This window comes from Hirundo rustica, chromosome 5 (genome assembly GCF_015227805.2).
Source record: "Hirundo rustica isolate bHirRus1 chromosome 5, bHirRus1.pri.v3, whole genome shotgun sequence".
NCBI lineage: Eukaryota > Metazoa > Chordata > Aves > Passeriformes > Hirundinidae > Hirundo > Hirundo rustica.
The window spans coordinates 36,536,279-36,555,480 of NC_053454.1; the positions used below are offsets into that span (position 1 = coordinate 36,536,279).

Below are 19,202 nucleotides of genomic sequence, written 5' to 3' on the forward strand. Positions count from 1 at the left end.
ACATGCTAGTTTTGCTTTTGGGAGGCAGTTGTGTCTAGCTGCGCAATATGCCACTCAAATAAAACTAGTAACTCAAAATTCAGGGTGTTACAGATGTACAAATTTACACACATACTTACTCATCTTCAAGCAATGGATAAAATGCTTCTCCACCAACATCCTTCAGTCTCTGAAAGGAGGAAGAAAAATAATTCATTATCAGAATGCTGCTCAGAATTCAAGTGGAAATCTTAGCGGAGTACAAAAACTATTAAATAGGAATTTAATTTCCAAATTCAGTAACTTGCCTTGAGACCTAAGCATTAGCTCAGTCCTTCACCAGCAATGAAGCACAGAGCCTTCAACACTAAAACCTTTTGCTAATACATGTTGTAATGCATTAACTGGGTTTATATTTGTAATGTTCTTTTCTATCTGTCCCTGTCCAGCTGTGCCCACCCCCCTCACTGAGATGGAACCTGATCCTGTTTCCTCCCCTTGAACACTGATTGGGGGGTGCCTCTGGGTCTCACCTATGGGCCCTGCCCCCTGGGGGAAAAAGCCACGGCAGGGGAGGAGCCAGCACTCTCTGGCACCGGCTTTCCATCCGGTAGGGTCTCAAGGCTGAGCAGGACATAAGAATAAAAGCAGAACTATCCACCAAGCCAGAGAGTCAAGACTCTTCCTTTACCTTCGGTGGCTGTCTAGTCTTGTGGGCAAGGCCACAAATACAGGCTTTTGGAGTAGATGGAAGTTCTCCTGCCTAAAGATATCCATAAAACTATTTCCACACAAAAAATAGTTTATATGCACCATGGATTAAGAGATCAGTAGTATTACATAGGTCTTTGTCTCCTCATTTTTCTACATGGACTTCCTATCCAAGTGGCTGCAAAGCAACTGCACAACTTGCTTTTATGGTTCTAATCAGTTCAAGAGCTATGCAAACTTGTACTTCTTTTAGGAAATACACTCAGCAAAGGTGACAGACAAACATGGCTGGATTTTTGACTGAAGTTTTCAGACATCTTACGGTGCATGAATAATGTTTAATGCCATGTTTCCTGCAGTGCCCTGTTTTGCAGTTCAGCCCTTAACTTGCAGGCACACAGCCTGTTCCTCTTGGGGCTGACAGAAGAGTTCATTCTCAGTTCATTCAGTACTGCTCCTCTTTTGATTATGAGCATCGTGCTCTGCTCTATAAAAGGCGTTTGAAAAATTGCGCAAGTTCAAAAACTTATTTCAACTAACACTGCAAGGTTCGGTCTTGCATCTTCCACAAAAGGAAACTTCAGTAAATAATTCTTTCCTGCTGCATCTATAGAAGTAGGCAGCAATATCCAAAATTACAGATCAAAATGATTTTTAAAAGCCTTAAAAAACATACCCTCTAATGAAAACAACAGTGGAAGCAGCAGGGTGTATTATTTTTAAAATAGATGTTATATATTTTTAACCTCCCTCCTGCCTCGCCAGCCCCACTGACCAACTGAAGAAAATAACCCAGTTCTTTGTCAGCCTTGATGCATTTGTGTGAAGCAGTGCAAAGTTCTACTGAAGAGATGTGTTCACACAGTGTTTGACACACTACCTCCAAAATTAAGGTGTCAGAGTCAGGAGTCACCTTCTTTTTTTTACTCACCCCTGTAATCATATAGAAAGGGTGTTTTTTTTAAAAAGCGTGAGAATTCCATATGCTACTATAAAACGCAAGCTGCAAACACTGCAGTATAGTTTCCCAATTTGACAGCAATAAAGCTCTACTCTTTTGTGGCACAAAATAAAAAGCTCTAACCCTTTCCTGAGAGAGAGGAAAAAACCAAAGTAATCAAACTATAAAGAGATGCAGTCAGTGAAGAGAGAGTTGAAAAACTATTGAGAGAAGGGATTGAGGAGGTTGCCATTTTAAGCTAGACTTCTCTTATTGAGCCATAGTAATGAACTCTATATGTAGATTATCCCTTTAAATCATGGGGAAAATACGCATTTGGGGAGATGATTGTTCAGACTTATAGATTTAAGCAAAGGTATCTGTGATGGACTGAGTGATATTGAATCACTAGTTGTGATTTTTGTGATACCATGAGATGCTTAAACAAAGAGGGGTGAGAAGCCCTCTACACCAGCGAAGAAGTGAGAAGACACCTCTGTTCCCTGAGATGAAGAATCCTTTGCCTTTAGAGCTGTTCATCTTTAAAAAGTGACACCTCAGTATGCATGAGTCCATGACCCATAAGCAGCTTAGGAAACCGCTAATGGGAAGTGACTTGGCAGAAGCAGGTTTCCCCAGGTGGCTGTTTTTGTAAGAGTTAAAACCCACAAGAGAACTGCTCTAGGTTGTCAGTGGGGGAAAATTCCATAGTAAACTAAGAGAGACTCCTCTCCCTAAAGAACTGACTAAAAATCACAGGTTTTATCTCTTTATGTTGTTTGTAGGAAAGTGAACAGTTTGTGGGTGAGGAAGACTGTTTTAAAAAGTTCATTTTAATCCTCATTTTTCCTTCTTTTAGTGTGTGTTAATAAATCTATCTTTGTACCTTTAAGCTGGGCCTACTTGCTTTTCTCCAAATCCTATCTCACAGCAGAAAAGACACTTAAACCACTACACCAAATTTAGCAAACAAAGATAGGTGAAATGTATAACCACAATATAATTAGTGTTACTGCCAGTTACAAACAAAACTGTAGCAATGAACAAAGACACTTAAACAATTAAAGCATTTCAGTGATACATGCAGTAAATCTTGTAACTGATCACTACATCAAGCCAAATCATGAGTTCTCATATGCTGATTTTCCCAATGAAGATGGAAGAAAACTGCATTACAGCATTTTTTGCAAAATGTTTGAAGACATCTTTTGAACTAGACGTTTCATGCTATATATTTCAGAAACTAGTAATCAACTAGTGGAAAATTGGTCTCCAATGTTAACTATAAAGCTTTTGAGAAGCTGAAACAGAAATGAATTGATTTTTCTTTTGGATAATGTGAGCCATTGACAGACAGTAATTAAAGCATACAGAAGACATTCCCATACAAAATAGTTGTAACAATCGTGTAGAATACCAGATGGTACAGAAATATTTGCACTACACCAGAACAAAACAGGTAATAGAAAAAGGAAAGGGAGGGACAGAAGACAAATCAAATTTACTAAGCTTTTGCAGGCAAAGCAGTTTAATAGCACAAACCAGAATCTGACTTGGACACTAAGTGTTCTCTTGGAATCAGTGACACTCCTCTTGGTATAAACAGCAGTAGGACCTGCTGTTACATATTCCCTTTAAACAAATGTTTCTGCAGAAAATAACATAAGAAATGCAAATACACACTTACATTTCGGAGCTGGCACAGAGACAAAGTCACAGTTGTATCATCTAGGAGGGAACTTCTATCTCGTCCTTGCCCAAAGCTCTCACCATCTTCTAATAAAAAGCTTCAAAAACAAGAACAAAAAAAGAATCAGGTCATTTTATAACACAGGACTTGAGCTAGGAAAAAAAATTCTTACATCAAGAAGTTTCCTCTTCTAAAACAAAGTATTAGGTCTTAGAAGTATACTGTATTGACTGCATGGCATGAAACCTGCTATCAAGGGAATATACAATCACCTTAAGTTATTCAGACAGCTTTTTCTGTAAAATGGCACATTTCAGTTTTTCTGTAACTTTGCTTTGCACACAAAGAAAGAGTTATGAGATATGGGATTAATATCCCCTTTTATTCCTTGATCTCTAACAGACCAGGCCTGTCATTTACCGTGAAAAGTAAAAATAAAATATTATTACCATATGAAAGGCAGTTGCTATCATGACAAAAAACCCCAAGCAGAAGTTTGACCTTTTCTGTTGCAGTCCATCTAAGGATACAAATGTATCCAAGATAGAGTGTACACAAATTTTCCATTATTATGATATTTTTAAAGTAGGCCACATGAAACTGATTTTCAGAATTAAACCTAGTATACTCAGTGTCACTTAGACTGTACTTTTGAAATTAACTCTCATCTTCAAGATAGACAGTATGGTGGAAAATATTTGTCTTTCATAACTGAAAAGCACCTGCATTCAAGCATGGGCAAAGAAATAAGCAACCCCTCAGAACTCTCAGACTATTTTTGATATCAAAATAACACTTAAAAATCTATTTCCACCATTTTTCTATTAAAAGATACTGCATTTTGGCTGTACACATACTCCATCTGTTTTTTCAACAGAGATCCAGTAAATTGATATATATATGGGCACATAATTATGCTATTAAGATCAAATGATAGGATTAAAATATCAACGTTCTACATAAAATTGCAACATGTGCAGCAGTATGATAAAAGCAGCAATCACTAAAATGCTGTTTCAGAGTTCTAAGTCATAAAACAAAGCACTTTGAAAAAAAGTAACTAGCTGATCTGAATAACTGCTGCGGCATTCAGCACTGCTGCTCTGTGAAAGGGATTTCAGAATGTGAGAATTCACTACATAACATATGAAATTAAATTACAAATATCCCTCTGAAGCATAGTGAGAAATCATTACTAAAACTTAATTCTGTTGCAAAGTGTACAAAATTTAGGGACTCCCATTTCAGTATTTTCCAATTCACCAGCATCTTTTCAATTTCAGAAAGCAATAGGTAGGTGACAGATGCAAGGCATTCAAATAATGACTTAAACTGGATAAGAGGGGAAATGACAATTTCCTTCTGTTCAAGAATGCCATTTTAAGTGTTTTTCACATGTACAGGTTTTTAAACTAAGTATGTTCTCTTGCCATCCATCCATCCATCCATCCATCCTCCCTCCTTTTCCTTAAAGTGCTTCTCCATCCTTACTTGGGAAGTGTGCAGACAGGTGGCTTGGATCGAATGATTTCCTTGTTGACAAGTTCTTTCTCCAAGTCACCTCCAGCCAAACACCAGAGATAATAAACCTCTTCAACTGATCTTTCTGCTAGGTAATCATTATCCTCATCTATTGGGAGAAATGACACAAAAATAAATTACAGCCTTTTAGGTCATTTGTATTTCCTTCTACAACTCTAAACACATACTGTTGAAAAAAAAAAAAATTCTTGAAAGGTCATAACCTTATTGTGAAGTTAGAGGAAAAGTGACCTTTCCTTTGCAAGTGCTCTTTAAGGAGATTTAAGGAAAGAAGTCATTAAAAAAGAAGATATTTTTGCAGATTGCCATGAACCCCTCACATGAATACACTGAGTGTGAACTTTCGCTTTCTGTGTGTTTTTAAACAAAACAAAACAGTGTTTTGTACATAGCACTAAGACTTAAAATAAGAAACAAGTGATTCCTGCTGAGCAGTTATAATCTCTCTCCCCTTCACATACCACATTCATTCCAACAAGGCAAAAATCTTCGTCTAGATGAGATTTTCTAAACATCTCCAAGTTCCTAAGACAAAACTAATCAGGATTTAAGAGCAATAACACTTCCAACATACTGTAGTTTAAAACTTAGAAGTTTAATAATTTAGTCCAGAATGTGACCTTGTTCACAAAGACTTTGTTTTCCAGTACTTCCAAAAATCATGATCTAGCTATGATTATGCTATGATCTAGCAGAATTCAATTACTAATAAGTGGGGAAAAAAAATGACCTTATATTTGCACATGTCCTGCTTTTGGAACATGGACTTGAATACTAACGTTATTTTTTCCCTGAGGTTGAAGCATAAAATTAAAGTTTGACTCCTTTGGCTCGCACACATCACTCAAAACATGTTTGCCTGTGTCTCCCTCCATTAAACAACTTACTGCATTAATCTAGTGTTGTAACATTTAACAGCGTCTGTGAATAATTTGTTGGAGAGAAAACACAGTAACACTTTATTTTCCTTCCCCCTCCAATGACATTTATCCCACTACCTGCTTTTACCTTTACATAATTGACTTATGTCTTCAGGTAGCGTTAAAGTTGCACACCTTGGAGAAGTTGAGAACAGACCAGCAGGTTTGTGGAAGGGAGGATATAGTGAGGATACTTCACTGAATAAACTGTCATGGAGCAACTCCTCTGGAGTTGGCCTTAAATTAAGAGAAGAGGATAAAACAATTAGAGCAAAGTGCTCCAAAAAACACTGCATTTCGGCAAAAAAAAGGCCCCCAGTAATCAATATTAGCAAGTTACTTTGAATTATATTGGATCTCAGAAATTTTAATAGCAAAAAATGTCTATCAACATTTTTCAATTCATGCAGCACCACAAACTAGTCTGTTTACAGCCCAAATTCAGACCTCTAATTCTTCTCTTTTAAACATAGAAAAGCACAAAACTTAGGATTTCTTAGAGGTAGCCCAAATGTCAATATTCCAAAAAAAGGCTCAGCAACAGTTCTTCTAATTTCATAGTGACCCACAGAGTTTACCAGGCCCTTGGACTGAATACTTGCCTCTTAGAAGGCTGGAACGTAAGGCATTTCTTCAGTAGAGCAGTGATATTTTCAGAAAGGTCCTGAAACATAAGAAAAATATGGAGGAGGTCTGTTTATTGCTGCTTAATTCAGCGAGTCACTTGGCTCATACTTAACTTTTAACATACAGGGTATTCCTTTAAGGGCAATAAAATCTCACACCTATGCACATGAGATTGGCTGTGTGAGACCAAAATTTGGGGGAAGCAATTCCTCTCACCTCCCAATCCTACATTTGACTTAGTGAAAAAAAAGTTGAAAAATTTGCAATGTATGCAGCTTTTTACTTATTTTTTAATTTAGATATTCTGTACCCTGCTGGAAACAATGCAGTAGCTGGCAACTTCCTTCTGCTAACAATCAGAGGTCTTTCACATAATGTCCCAAAATATACAGACACTAAAATTCAGTGATCGCTTTTGTGGGTAAGGAAAAGTTCAACTATATAAACCTACACTATCAGAATGTGTAAAGTGGACCAGATAGAAGACTTAATTTCTAAAAGAAAAATACTTAATCACCAAAACCTTAAAGAAAATTTATAGCTTATTAAACTACTCAGAGAGCATTAACATTTACTGAGACTGACAGCAATCTTAAGAAAGAATATTACCAGTGCTGGCTACTTGAAAGGATCTTAGATATGTAGTTTGGACTTCCAAGTTTTTCATCATACTGCAATACAGCAAGTGACCAAATGAATTAAGAAAATAAATATGCAAAATACTATGCAGCAATAATAAAATATTCTGGGTAAGACAGCATGGAAGAGCAAATGAGTTTCACAAACCTTCATAATATCAAGGCATCCATGTTCTTCAGCCAATACAGTTACAATATCATCTACGCAGCCTTTGAAAAACAAACAGAACAATAAAAACTTAGAGATTATTAATAAAGTGATACCAATGAAACATGACATCAGATAAATGTCCACTCAAATAAAGAGCACTTAATTTTGGCTTTTTACTGACACTGCCACCAAATCACTTGAAAGTGAATTATCAAAATCAGAAATGCAATTATAAACTATGCAGACAGAAACTCAGGAAAGTTAAGCAGCACATCTAAGGTAACAGTGAATATCTATTTACAGTCCCAGTCCTGAGTTTCAGTCTCTGCCAAATAAAGTAGAACAGCCTGTCAACTTATTTAAAAAAAAAAAAAAAAAAAAAAAAAATCCTTGGAAGAACTTAAGGGTACCTACATGAATCTTGAAGTCATTTTTGCCTCTGTTGCTCTTTGTAGATAATACTAGCAGTATTTTAGAAGTTCTTGTCACTACTTTATTGAACAAATAATTCCCAAGTCAGGACATGAATGCTTTTTAGAGGATAAACCAACAACTTGAATTCAGATTGAAGTATAAGGAGATGCTTCAGGAAGCCTTGTTACTAAATCCTCAAGACAGAATTTCAGCACTCAAGCATTAGGTGCTGAATGAAAAAGGTATTTCTCCTGACAGCAACTGATTTTAACAGTATTGCTGTTTGCTCTGGATAATAATAACTTACTGTCAAGGCTTCAAATTCCAAACTCATGGCTTTCCCCTTCCCATGGTTTCCACGTAAACACAACCAGAAATCCAGTTTTAAAGCAACACAGATAGTCCCACTTCCTGACTCATCTACATTAAGCCAAAATTCCAATGGTGCGGTGATGTTTTATAGTTTGAAGGTGAAACCAGAGACAAAAGCCCGAGTTCACTAAAACACTTCTCGTCTCTCTTTATTTCTGTCTTCCTGTTTGAGTCCTTCTTATTTCTCCCTGCTTGGGCATTACTACACAGGCACTGTAGGTATAGTTTTCTTCAGCTGCCTCAATTCCTATCTCATTTCAGAAACATCCTGCAACACAAACTAACATATAATCATGAAAATTACTCATTCTTGAGGATGCTTTCTTGTCTTTTATTTTTTTTTAATAGATTGCCTTTACTCTAATATACTGCCAGCTCTTCCCAAGTTTTTTTCCCTGGCATCCAGCCCCATACCTTCCCTAGAGAAGCAACAGCTACAAATGCCTATTTAAATCTGCAGATGAAAGATGACAAAGGTAAAGTGCTTTAGGTCTGAGCATCATAAGCTGATTATTCTATAAAGCTCTAATCATAGAACTGCTTGGAAATTTGAAAAATTGATTTTGTGCTACTTACCTAACATAAGTATAAATTTCAATCTTTCTGCTATCTCCAAACTCTGAAATAATTTTCTCCCCTAAAAACAACAAAGTCAAATTACACTTGAATTTGAAAGAAACAGCTACTACATGAAAATATTTAGATAACATTGTATTCCATCTTTACACAAAACCAGTGAAATAAGCTTCTACATGAGAATTTTAGACATATCAAAATTATCTGAAAGAACAAAAGCCCTTATTTACCTTAACTATGGCAGAAACAGTTTCACATCATGATATAGCAAAAATGTATCACTGATAACTTCTCTTAAATGTAACTGCCTTGTAATCAAATTCTTGTGTCTCCACAGGTAACGATCCTTCATGGTGAACACACACACACCAAGCATCCCACATACCAAAATGCATCCTATTCCTTGAACAATCAGTACTGTTCAGGTAGGAATGCTAACATATTCTGATATTTGGGCCTGGATGATGGGCAGGGCATCATTAACCCCACATTCAAGAGCAATCAGGTTAATGAAACTATTCCCCCAGAGTCAAAATCAAGAGAATGATTCTTTTACGTACCATGCAAAGCTCAAATAATATTATACCGAGAGACCACAGATCTGATTTAGGGCCAGAAGGCAGAGGCTTCTCACACTGAGTGTGATCACTTGGTTTGCCTATTCCCTGTGCAATTACTTCAGGTGCCAGATATGATGGGTACCTAGAAAGATGTAGCAACATTAGATACCATCCATCTGTCCAAAAAGCGTGACTTCCCATTACATAATCAGCATAATTTGGCATTCTGAGAGACCAGAATACTGCCTATTTTATTCAGTCAAAATCTACACATTGCAGCAAAGTTTCACTCCAGCATACTGTTTACTACATAAAAGGTCAAATCCCAATCACTGGCTCTGTCATTTTGTGAAAGGAAACCTCAGGTTTCAAAGTGGTATATTTACGTATCTTAGGAAAAACACAGATTGAGTTTCAGCATTAGGATATTAAATAAGTGTATCCTAGACTCATACTTCGGGATGGTGGCAGTAACCTTTTCAGTGATAGTGTATTCCCATCAAATAACTTCTGAATTTGCAAAAAAAAAGTAACAAAAAGTGTTAAGGACATATATTACATTCTACTAGATGATTTAAAAATAATATTATTGTTTTTCTTTTTGTCAATACTTCACTCTAATACCTAAAAAAAATATACAATCACATTTTGAAAGGAAACATCAGTTCCTTTTGGCCATGTCTTAAGAATCAGCTCAGCATTTAATCTGACACCTCCAAAAACCAAAAAGTGACAAAAGCTCCACTGCAACAAAGCAGTGATTTGTAATACAGTATGATCACTTGAAAATAAATCATAAAATTTTAATGATACAGAAACCTGACATTGGTGGGCAACAGCAAAGCACTGATCAGGGATTCTCCTAAATTTGAAATTAGGAATCCAAGTCATAGGGAACTGTTGGTATCTGAAGGCAAATCTAGGGAATAAAGACTGACAACACAGAATTAAGCTAACATGCTGGCATGGTACCCATTCCCTATTTTTCATTCATCTCACCTAGTTGACAGCCTCTTTAGTGACATTACCAGAAGTTTCTGTATAAGGAGTGCTCTAAACATAATTTATTTCCTGAAAAAATAAGTCTCTGATATATTTGTATTGTGTAGCTGCATCCTTACCCTATAGGAAAGTCAACATCAACACCTTGAGCAGTCATATGGTAGAGTCCAAATTTAGCCAACTTCACATGTCCCTGAAAAGGGGAAAAAAAATTATCAAGAGCAGCAGAATCCAACATTGGAAGAATCTGTGTTTAAGTTAAATATATATATATATATATATATATTTCAAATTGCATTAGCTGTCAGAGGACAAAAACCTCTAAAAAGCACCTTCTTACATTTCTGTCTCATCTGCACTGCAAGTTAAAGAGGTGATTATTTCTAATGCTTTTATGTCTCAAGAGCATTATGTAAATCACTTTGTTTGGAACACATCAGAAATTTTAAAGTTACACTGTATTTTCAGTAAATTGAAAAGGCTTAAATACTCCGCTGAACATTTTTCCTGTTTGAAAACTGTTCAAAATCCTGTTGGACTCCTAGAACTCCCTAAACATTAATACTATTCCCTCAACTCTTCAATTTGTACGGCCTTGCTCCGGCAGACCTCCCATCAACTCATTATTATCTTCCTCTCCTTATCAGTATCAACACATATTTCAAAGAAACAATTTTTCCAGATACTTTTTTTTTTTTAAACTGTGAAGACAAAAGGCTAACACCAAAACAACAAAAAATTAGGCACAGAAGTTAAACTTATTTCTACTGGATTTTGAATTACACTCAGCCAGCCTCCAGATGGTGCAACAGGAAGGCTACCTCAGAAAGCTTTCAAAGGGCAGGGGAGAGCTTAGTTTATTGTCTCATGGCCCTTTTCTGTTCTTTTATTCATTTTAGGTGTATCTTAAAATCCCAGAGTACTTTTGCATGTTAGAGGATTATTATGATTTTCATTTGCTTACAAGCATTTAAAAATATACATTGTTCCTTATTCTTGTCCTCTCCTTTGTCTTTGCCTTCCAAGGGGAGCATCTAGTTATTCCACTTAAACTGAGTTAAAAAAAGGATTGGTAGAGGAGTCATGCAGACAGGCTAAACTCTTTAGCTGTTGGTTCTGATGAAGAAACTGCTCTGAGGACACCAATAGCAATCAATTTCTCTCAGCTTCTATGAGCAGAAATTGTATTCCACTCTGCCAACTCAATAGTCTGGTAACAGAATTGACAGACACTTAAATTTGAGTAATTTAACATGAACAAAAACCCCCCTTGATATCTTAAAAGCCAAGTATCATATCACCATGGAGCACTAGAAATATTAGTGATGGCTAATTAGTCATAAGAATTATTCTATTCAAATGGCCAGGAAGGTCTTGCAACTAATCACAATGATGACAAGTAGACTTAGATTACCACCTGGAGAAGGCAGAAAAAGTGTGGTTTGGGACAGAATGGAACAATAAATTCAGCATTACATTTGAAAGTTAGGAAATGAGGGAAAATTGTAGTTTAAAAAAAACCAAAATCCAAACCAAACAACTTTCCAGATCTGCAATTTTTTTTCCGCACTGAAAGGACTGTGACTGTCCAGTCTCAATCTATGACACAGCACAGCACTTGATAGCAGCAAATAAACCCACGGATTTATTCCTGTAGCTGTACCTTTCGATCCAGAAGAATATTGCAAGGGGAGAGTGCTCGATGGACCATTCCATGCTGATTCATATATTGTAAACCTTGCAAAACCTCATATGCTATGCATAAGATCCTTGAAGAACTGAAAAAAAACCAAATAAATCAACAACAGGACATAGTGAATGTTTCCCTTTTTAGTCTGTAACAATGTAGTGTTCCACAGCTATTCCAAACAAAAGTGAGACAGTTACAATTCCAGAGCAGTTTAAGGGATACACACATGCCATACACACGTCTCCTCAAAATCCCACAACCAGGTTTCTAAACCCTGAACTGGTCCTTAGGAAGTGTAGAAAATGCTGACAAAGTATAAAATACTCTCTTTAACAGAAACTCACCTAATCAGGAAATAAAATATCTTAACCCTCTCTTAACTTTATTTGCTCTTCTTAAGTCTCCTACTGATATTAATGAAAAAGTTCACCTGAACAAAAAGTTTTTAGAACTCAGATAGTAACCACAGCTTATTCAGAAGACAGCAGAGAGGCCTGACGAGATCATACCTACAGTCTTCAGTCATCTCAAAATCTAAAATAAGAAAAAAAAAAAGGGCAGAAAACTGCATTTTCAGCAGTTTTGTTTTACAGCTCTGGAAGTATCAACCTTACCATGTTTGTAAAGAAACAACAAAGCTTGCCACCCCAAACATTTTGACATAACTATATATATTTTGACCAAAGTTACCATTTTCTCTAAAGACTGATAGCATTAAAGTGGATTTTCCATGAATACCTGATCAGGAATTTGTACAGATCACCATGATAGGCTTCCAAAGTACACTCTAAATAAGAACAAAAGGCACAGATCTCATGTCACCTAGAGAGAGTTCATTTAACTTTCTACTCTTCCTCATTCTGTCCACTCCCCCTCAGCTATTTCAGATATTTTTCATAATTTTTCCTCTGCAGGCACTTGTTTACACAACGTCCATAAATCAAAACATATCTGCTTATAAAAACCTAACTTAACAGCCCTTTTTTAAGGTTTCATTTTTAAAAAATAACATCCAATAGCATTGTATTGGAGGATACTCATCACCTTCTCTTGCTTATTGAAAAACTTTGCAATACCAGTGATAATGGTGGCGAACAGAATCCCCTCTCTCATTTTCTGCTCATTTTTGCAAAAACAAGACATGAAAAATAAATGATGGCGTATTTAATGTTTCCAGTAAGGGAACAATTGCATGTGAACAATTAACACATCACGAGATATTCTAGCCTAAATATTGCTTCCCTGTGTTAAAAAATAGAAGTAATTATGGCATATTAAAAGCCCCAAAGTAACTACCCTAAAAGTGGAATTCGGCGGCTGTTTGCTGGACGCAGGCAGTCTGTTCTGCTGGCACCAGGGGGCCTCAGCCACCCATTTATTCTCCACATTCTCTCGCAATTCATTAAAAAAGCACCCCAGAACCCGGGCACATACACGAAAACACAGCTTTGGGATTCTTTGCTCTTTAAGATGAACCCTTCACGTTGTTACAACGATCGGGATCACACGAGTGGGAGCTGTTTTCCAAAGTGCACTCAGTGCTCAGCGCTCTGACGGTCCTTCAGCAGAGAGGGAACTCTGCGTAACAACCTCGGCACTGCGCTGCTGCACCTTGTGGAGCTCTTCTATGTTAGGGAAAATACACTGTGCTGTTACAACCCATGAGATTTGCATTTAATCCCAAAGGGCTTGACAACTTCACTTACTGCTGTTATCAAGGCCAAGAGATTTCTGTCCTTTAAACTCCCAGAGGCCAAGCTCAGCAGATGTTCCCAGCCTCACCAGAGATCACTACCAAGGCTGTCCCCTTGCTTCAGCGGGTCCCAGCTCTCTCCCAGCCACTGTCAGCATTGCATCAGCCTTTGGCAAATGCAGGAGGTACACTCAGAAAGCTGCTTCCAGGCTCTAGGTTAGCTTGACTGTTAAAAAAACCCCATAAATAGAAAAAGAAAACATTGCTCTAAATGAAGAGGACACTTACAAAAATCCAACGTTGGTGTCAAGATCTGAGCAGACTCAGAAATATTTTCCCCACTTAGCTGGAAGCTTGTTTCTCAATAGACTAGCCAGTGTTGAACTATGATAGATGTAGCCCTGTTTAACTTCTGGGCCTCTTGAACTGCAGAGGTATCAGCACCATCCTTTAAAAGAAGGTGGTGGGAAAAAGAACAACAGCAAAAGCACCAGAAACAACACAGGAGATAAGGTCACCCCTCTCCACCAGCAGGAAAAGAAACAAATTTCTTTGCAAAAGGAACACACATTCAAGAAGCTGCCTGCATTTTAATCCTCAATCTGCATGCCAAAAAAAAAAAAAAAAAATCTATTCAGCTGTAGCCTCGTCAGCTAGGCCTCTGAACAGGGGTTCTCCTCAAGAGAAAACATTGTACACGGGTATAAAATCAAACTGGTTAAATTTAATGGTTGTCCTGGTTTGGAGAAGAAACACAGCCATGAAAAAAGGCAATTTTGTGTTCCTTCATACTAGAAATCATGAATTAAAAGACTGTAAGGATTAAAACCAATACCTGGTTTGGGGCTGTAACTTGAATGCATAGAAAGAAGAAGCACTAAGGAAAACTGTAATCCTACCTCAGATCCATCCTGTAAGTAGAATGAGGGGAAAAAAAAAAAAACCTCTACAAGTTGATATGAGCAAGTTCAGCCAACAGTACAAAACCCAGCATGGTTAAGAGGCATGTGCATGGCATTTGTGGGTGGAGAGAGAAGGGAAGTCGACTTAAAACCCACAAAAAGGAGAATTGTTTTATTACCTCCAGAACTTGTCAGACCAAAAGCTATACCAGACAAATGACTAATTTCCACACTGTAATAGTACACAGGTGGCTGCATTGTGCCTTCACAAAAAACATTAACTTTTCCACTTAGCAGCCAGCCTGATCTCCAGTCTGTTGAATTCTTACTGTTAAGGACACAAAAACATTTTCTGGAAGTCTACTTCAGGAATAATAAACCTAACCTGTCAGGAAACAGATGTTTTAGCAGAGTTTCAATCTCTTGTGGTTCTGCAGACCCACTGATGAAATAATCTGATTGCTTAGGAGACTGTTGTCACTTTTTGGATCCAGATGGGTGGGGTGGGAAGAAAAGCTTCTTAGTGCACCCACTACACTCCCTGATCCCAATCAGAACAGCTTCTGAGCCAGGGTGAAAGGGAAAGTACTGGAAGAAGTTGGCATACCCAGAATCTTATCTTTTTCAAAAGGATCAGATTTTAGCAGAGAGAGTGAGAAAGATGCATTATCAGGAACCAAGTAAATACAGTAAGCCCTGAAAACAGTCAGGGGACTGGAGAGCTAAGAGTGAGCATACTCACCCAGTAGTGACTGAGCAGTGCCTGGGAAGGAACAGCTAAGGAGAGCTGCCCAAGCCATAGGTCAACATAAATGCAAGATCAAACAAACAAACAAAAAAAATTGCTTTATGTAGAAACCAAAAACTTTGTGACAAAAATGTGGTACACTAAATTCCTGCTAAAATAACCCAAATAATATTACCTATATATGATTCAGTTTAAGTGGCTATTTATTAACTTATTATTTGCGAGTAATGGGGGTGATAATGCAACTACTTGTAGAAGTGGGAACTGGACTCCAAGATAGGATGCTTTAGGAACAAACAATTTCTTGCAACTAATTATTTCCATTTTAGAAAAAATTACTGGTCTTCCAAATCCTAAAAATAGTCACATTAGCTCAGACCAAAAGTTATTTCAGACCACTATCCTTTATCCAGAAAAAAAAAAGGCAGGCAGAGGCCTAGGAGAAAGGGAATACAGAGCAAACACATGTGAAATTTTCTTCAATATTTTCCTGTCTTCCAACTTCCTCTAATCCAAGGTTTCTTCTGGATCAAACAAAAGTTTGCCTCCTAAGCATTGTGTCTGATGACATCACCTACTAGTTCCTGTGGCATTCCACAGCCATCAAGGATTCTGTTGGTAAAATCTCCCTCCTATTTCATCATTGCTCAACTCTGGAGCAGGAAGAGCATTAGTGGAAAAAGGCATTTCACAGCCAGCAGCATGGTAGTTGCTACAGACACCACAGATTGCTGAAGGGAAAATTAAAAACTACTTCATGCATGACATATTGAATACGAAAGAACAAGAGGACTGCAGATCACACAGCTGGAAACTGGACATGGGTGGGGTCAAGAGGCTTGACTTATTAAACGGTCTGATCAAAAAAAATTCCAATGTGAGAAAAGAAACAATGAAGAGATGAATTTTCAGCGTTCATATCAATATCATGGAAGTTACAGGTTCACACAGGTTTCTTTCCCTCCAGTTTAAAGGAAAATCAATGCCAATCGGCACACAAATTCACTCCATTATCTTTAAGAGAAGCACATTCATGGCAATAACTGAAAATACATCTTCTCCATCTTTTTTCAATGTTACGACAAAATAGTTTAATATGAAAGAGTAACTGGGTATCTCAAAAGATCTTCCTGCCTTCTTACTGTGTCCATTCCTATCTTCTAGACGACATCACCGCCTCTTTTGATGCAGAAGCAGATATTACAGGGTAGATAATAGGTACAGAGTGATTGTGCTGGTTTTGCAAGAATTAATTTTTGGTGAAGGTGGGCATCAGTTCCACTACCACTCATAGGTGCACTGGCATCTGGCCAGGGCCAACCCATCACATTTATGTACCTGTACAGCAGGACAGGAGCAAAAACAACAGGCTGGAAGCAAAGTGAAGGCAGGAGCAAAATCTTGGGGAAGGAGAAATAGTTCTGGCTGTTACAAATACATTCCTGGTATTTTTAACTGGTTATGGCCAGTTGTAAATTTAATTTCCTTTTATGCTTTTGTATCAGTCAACATAGAGCTTCCAATTCAGTTTTTAGAAGGAAGAAAGCTGTGCCTGGAAAGCACTGACAGCGCACTGAGTACTTAATAGACTACTTTGAATAAGAGTGTTTCATCAAGTGAAGTACTACTAGAAGTGAAGAGGCCCTACTAGAATCCGAAAACAAAACAGGACTGGTGTCAGAAAGCAAGCCTCCCCATCACCTACTGCTACATCTACTGCACAGTCTTGTCATTCTGTAGGTACTAGAGATGTATATGTGGATTAGTAGCAAGTCATGTTTCTTCAGTGCAGTAGCAATTTAAGGAAAGAGGAAATTGATAAAAACTGGAACCAGAATAATTTTGACTTCTCATAGGAAGGCGGAGCAAGACCAAACAGGGTTAAGATTATGCTGATGATACCATGTTTCTGAGTTTCTCTTTCCTCAGACTCAAAGTTCATGGGTACATACACTGCAATGCATGCTTAAAGGAGTCCTTTATTAAATCTGTTCATCTCTTCTAACATTGTAATATTCCTGTAAAAAATTAAACTCTAAGGGTAGAGATCCTCAACAAGCAGGAGTCTTAAGCTTATAGCCTGATACACAGGAGCAAAAACTTGGGCTCCTCTTCCAAAGCAGAGTGTCAGACAGGGTCTGCCCTGAGGAAGCACACCAGAGCAACACAAACCAGCAACGTCATCAATCATTATCCCTGAACTTGTGAAACTAATACACATTTGGAATCCAGGAAGGAGATTCATCACAAAAAATTGTGTCTGTTCAAAGTGAAAGGGAACCAGGTTGTGAACAGATGTAATGTTTCTGAACTCATAAAAGTGACAATATTTCAATACAAGCAAAACTATAAAACAAAGAAAATGACATTTGCAGTTAGTTCCATTACTGCCAACAATGTGGATAGACTGGTTAGAAGTGGTGTGGCCAAGTGGTTCAGCAAAGGATAAAGTTTGGGTATAATCCCAGCTGAGACAATCACTACACTGACCTCAAGAAAGCCATCTGACCTCCTTATTCCTCAATCAACCAGCTGGAAAACTGGATAAAAAGCAGAACTGGGTTGAAAACCAGATGTGCAGATAAATTGGGTCTTCCTGGGTAAATAAATTACAAAATACCCTATACAGAACATAAAGAGTTTGATGCAGGTGGGAATGGTTTATTTAGCACTTTATTATGTGTTTGATTAAAAAATGGCACTGGGGACCAAGATTGTAAACACTGCCAATTTACTTGGAAATGCATTCACATTACCAGAATGAAATGAACTGGAAAGGAATGCAACAAACAGAGAACAAGACACACACAAAAAAAGAATTTTATAGACAGAGTCGTCAGAAGTCTCCAACTCATGCACAAGGTTATTTCACACAGGATATCTTCAACAAATTCATCGCTCACCTGAGGAAACTCAGAAAGTCCTTTCATTCCTTTTTTAAAGTTCTAAGCTGCAAGCATGACTTTAAAAGCAACACAGATAATGTTACACTTTTATGAAGGTCTCAACTTGTAATGCATGATAAAAGTCCATAAAAATAGATGAAGACACAGATCAAGAAAAACTTTATATAGAGAGCAGATTGAATAGAACACTTTTTATCAGACAGGTGATTTTTCAGATCATTATCACTTTCAATGATTTAAGTCATAAACCAAAAATTTTTCAAACTTAATTGCACCTTAATTCCTTTTGGACATCCAGCATCCATCCCCAAAAATGGGAGAGTAAATGAAAAAAAGTAGTTTTGAAAAGTAAGTACACCTTATAAAGTGCTATTTTAATGAAACTTCTAGTGCCATCCTGTTTAATGCACAGAACCGGAAAAACAATCCACATACCCAGTTTTTGATCTTGCCCCTGATTAACTTCTAAAAAGTTGTGGGGGGGGGGTTTTGTTGGTTGTTTTTTTGGTTTTTCTTTTCCTTCATCTTAGCCTCAGCTGGCTCATATGTAAAACATATATAGTGATACTTTACACTGGACCAGAAAGTGCAATGAAATAAATTATTTCAATCACTAGATACAAAAATCAGGTAAAGTAGCTCTGATTTAAAACCCAGTCAGAGACTCAGCATTCTTACCACTGACTATACACTCTGAGTAACACAACAGAACTAGATGCACAGGTGACAATAAAAGAACAAGACCTAACAGGGGGAACAAACAAGGCAATGAGCTCAAAATATACAATAAAGAAGTAGTTTCAATGGCATTGCATACAAGTACCACAAGTAACAGGGCCAAAATTACATTGAAGGAAACAACGTATCTCACATTTTCCTCTTCCTCTCCAAAAAGAGTGATCTCATAAAAAGTAGTAGAATTAAAATCAATTGAAGTCAGATCTCCAAAAATCTTTTGCTTTCTTTTGAACACCTGAACAAATGCATGCACTTCTAAAAGGCCATACACTGTAATTGAGACTCCATCAACTCTCCCTGCTGCAAATGAGGGCAAGGTACTGATCTGACATTTTAAGACCATAGGAGTGCTTTCTCCCGTTTGAGGTCATAAAGTACAACTGCACGTTTTACTTTATTTTAA

The 19,202-nt window shown here is 37.3% G+C and overlaps 1 protein-coding gene across 5 annotated transcripts in view; it reads right to left on the reverse strand.

Moving 5' to 3' along the window:
- Window positions 1-19,202, reverse strand: part of TBCK (TBC1 domain containing kinase) — a 90,028-nt gene that overhangs the window by 56,151 nt on the left and 14,675 nt on the right. For all 5 annotated transcript variants that reach the window (XM_040064385.2, XM_040064384.2, XM_040064382.2 and 2 more), the window contains 10 exons: window positions 11,786-11,900; window positions 10,242-10,315; window positions 9,121-9,262; window positions 8,561-8,621; window positions 7,196-7,257; window positions 6,385-6,446; window positions 5,871-6,019; window positions 4,812-4,950; window positions 3,318-3,417; window positions 120-169 (listed from right to left, as the gene is read on the reverse strand). In XM_040064385.2, coding sequence (XP_039920319.1) covers window positions 120-169; window positions 3,318-3,417; window positions 4,812-4,950; window positions 5,871-6,019; window positions 6,385-6,446; window positions 7,196-7,257; window positions 8,561-8,621; window positions 9,121-9,262; window positions 10,242-10,315; window positions 11,786-11,900 — 954 coding nt within the window. The remainder of the gene's footprint in view (window positions 1-119; window positions 170-3,317; window positions 3,418-4,811; window positions 4,951-5,870; window positions 6,020-6,384; window positions 6,447-7,195; window positions 7,258-8,560; window positions 8,622-9,120; window positions 9,263-10,241; window positions 10,316-11,785; window positions 11,901-19,202) is intronic.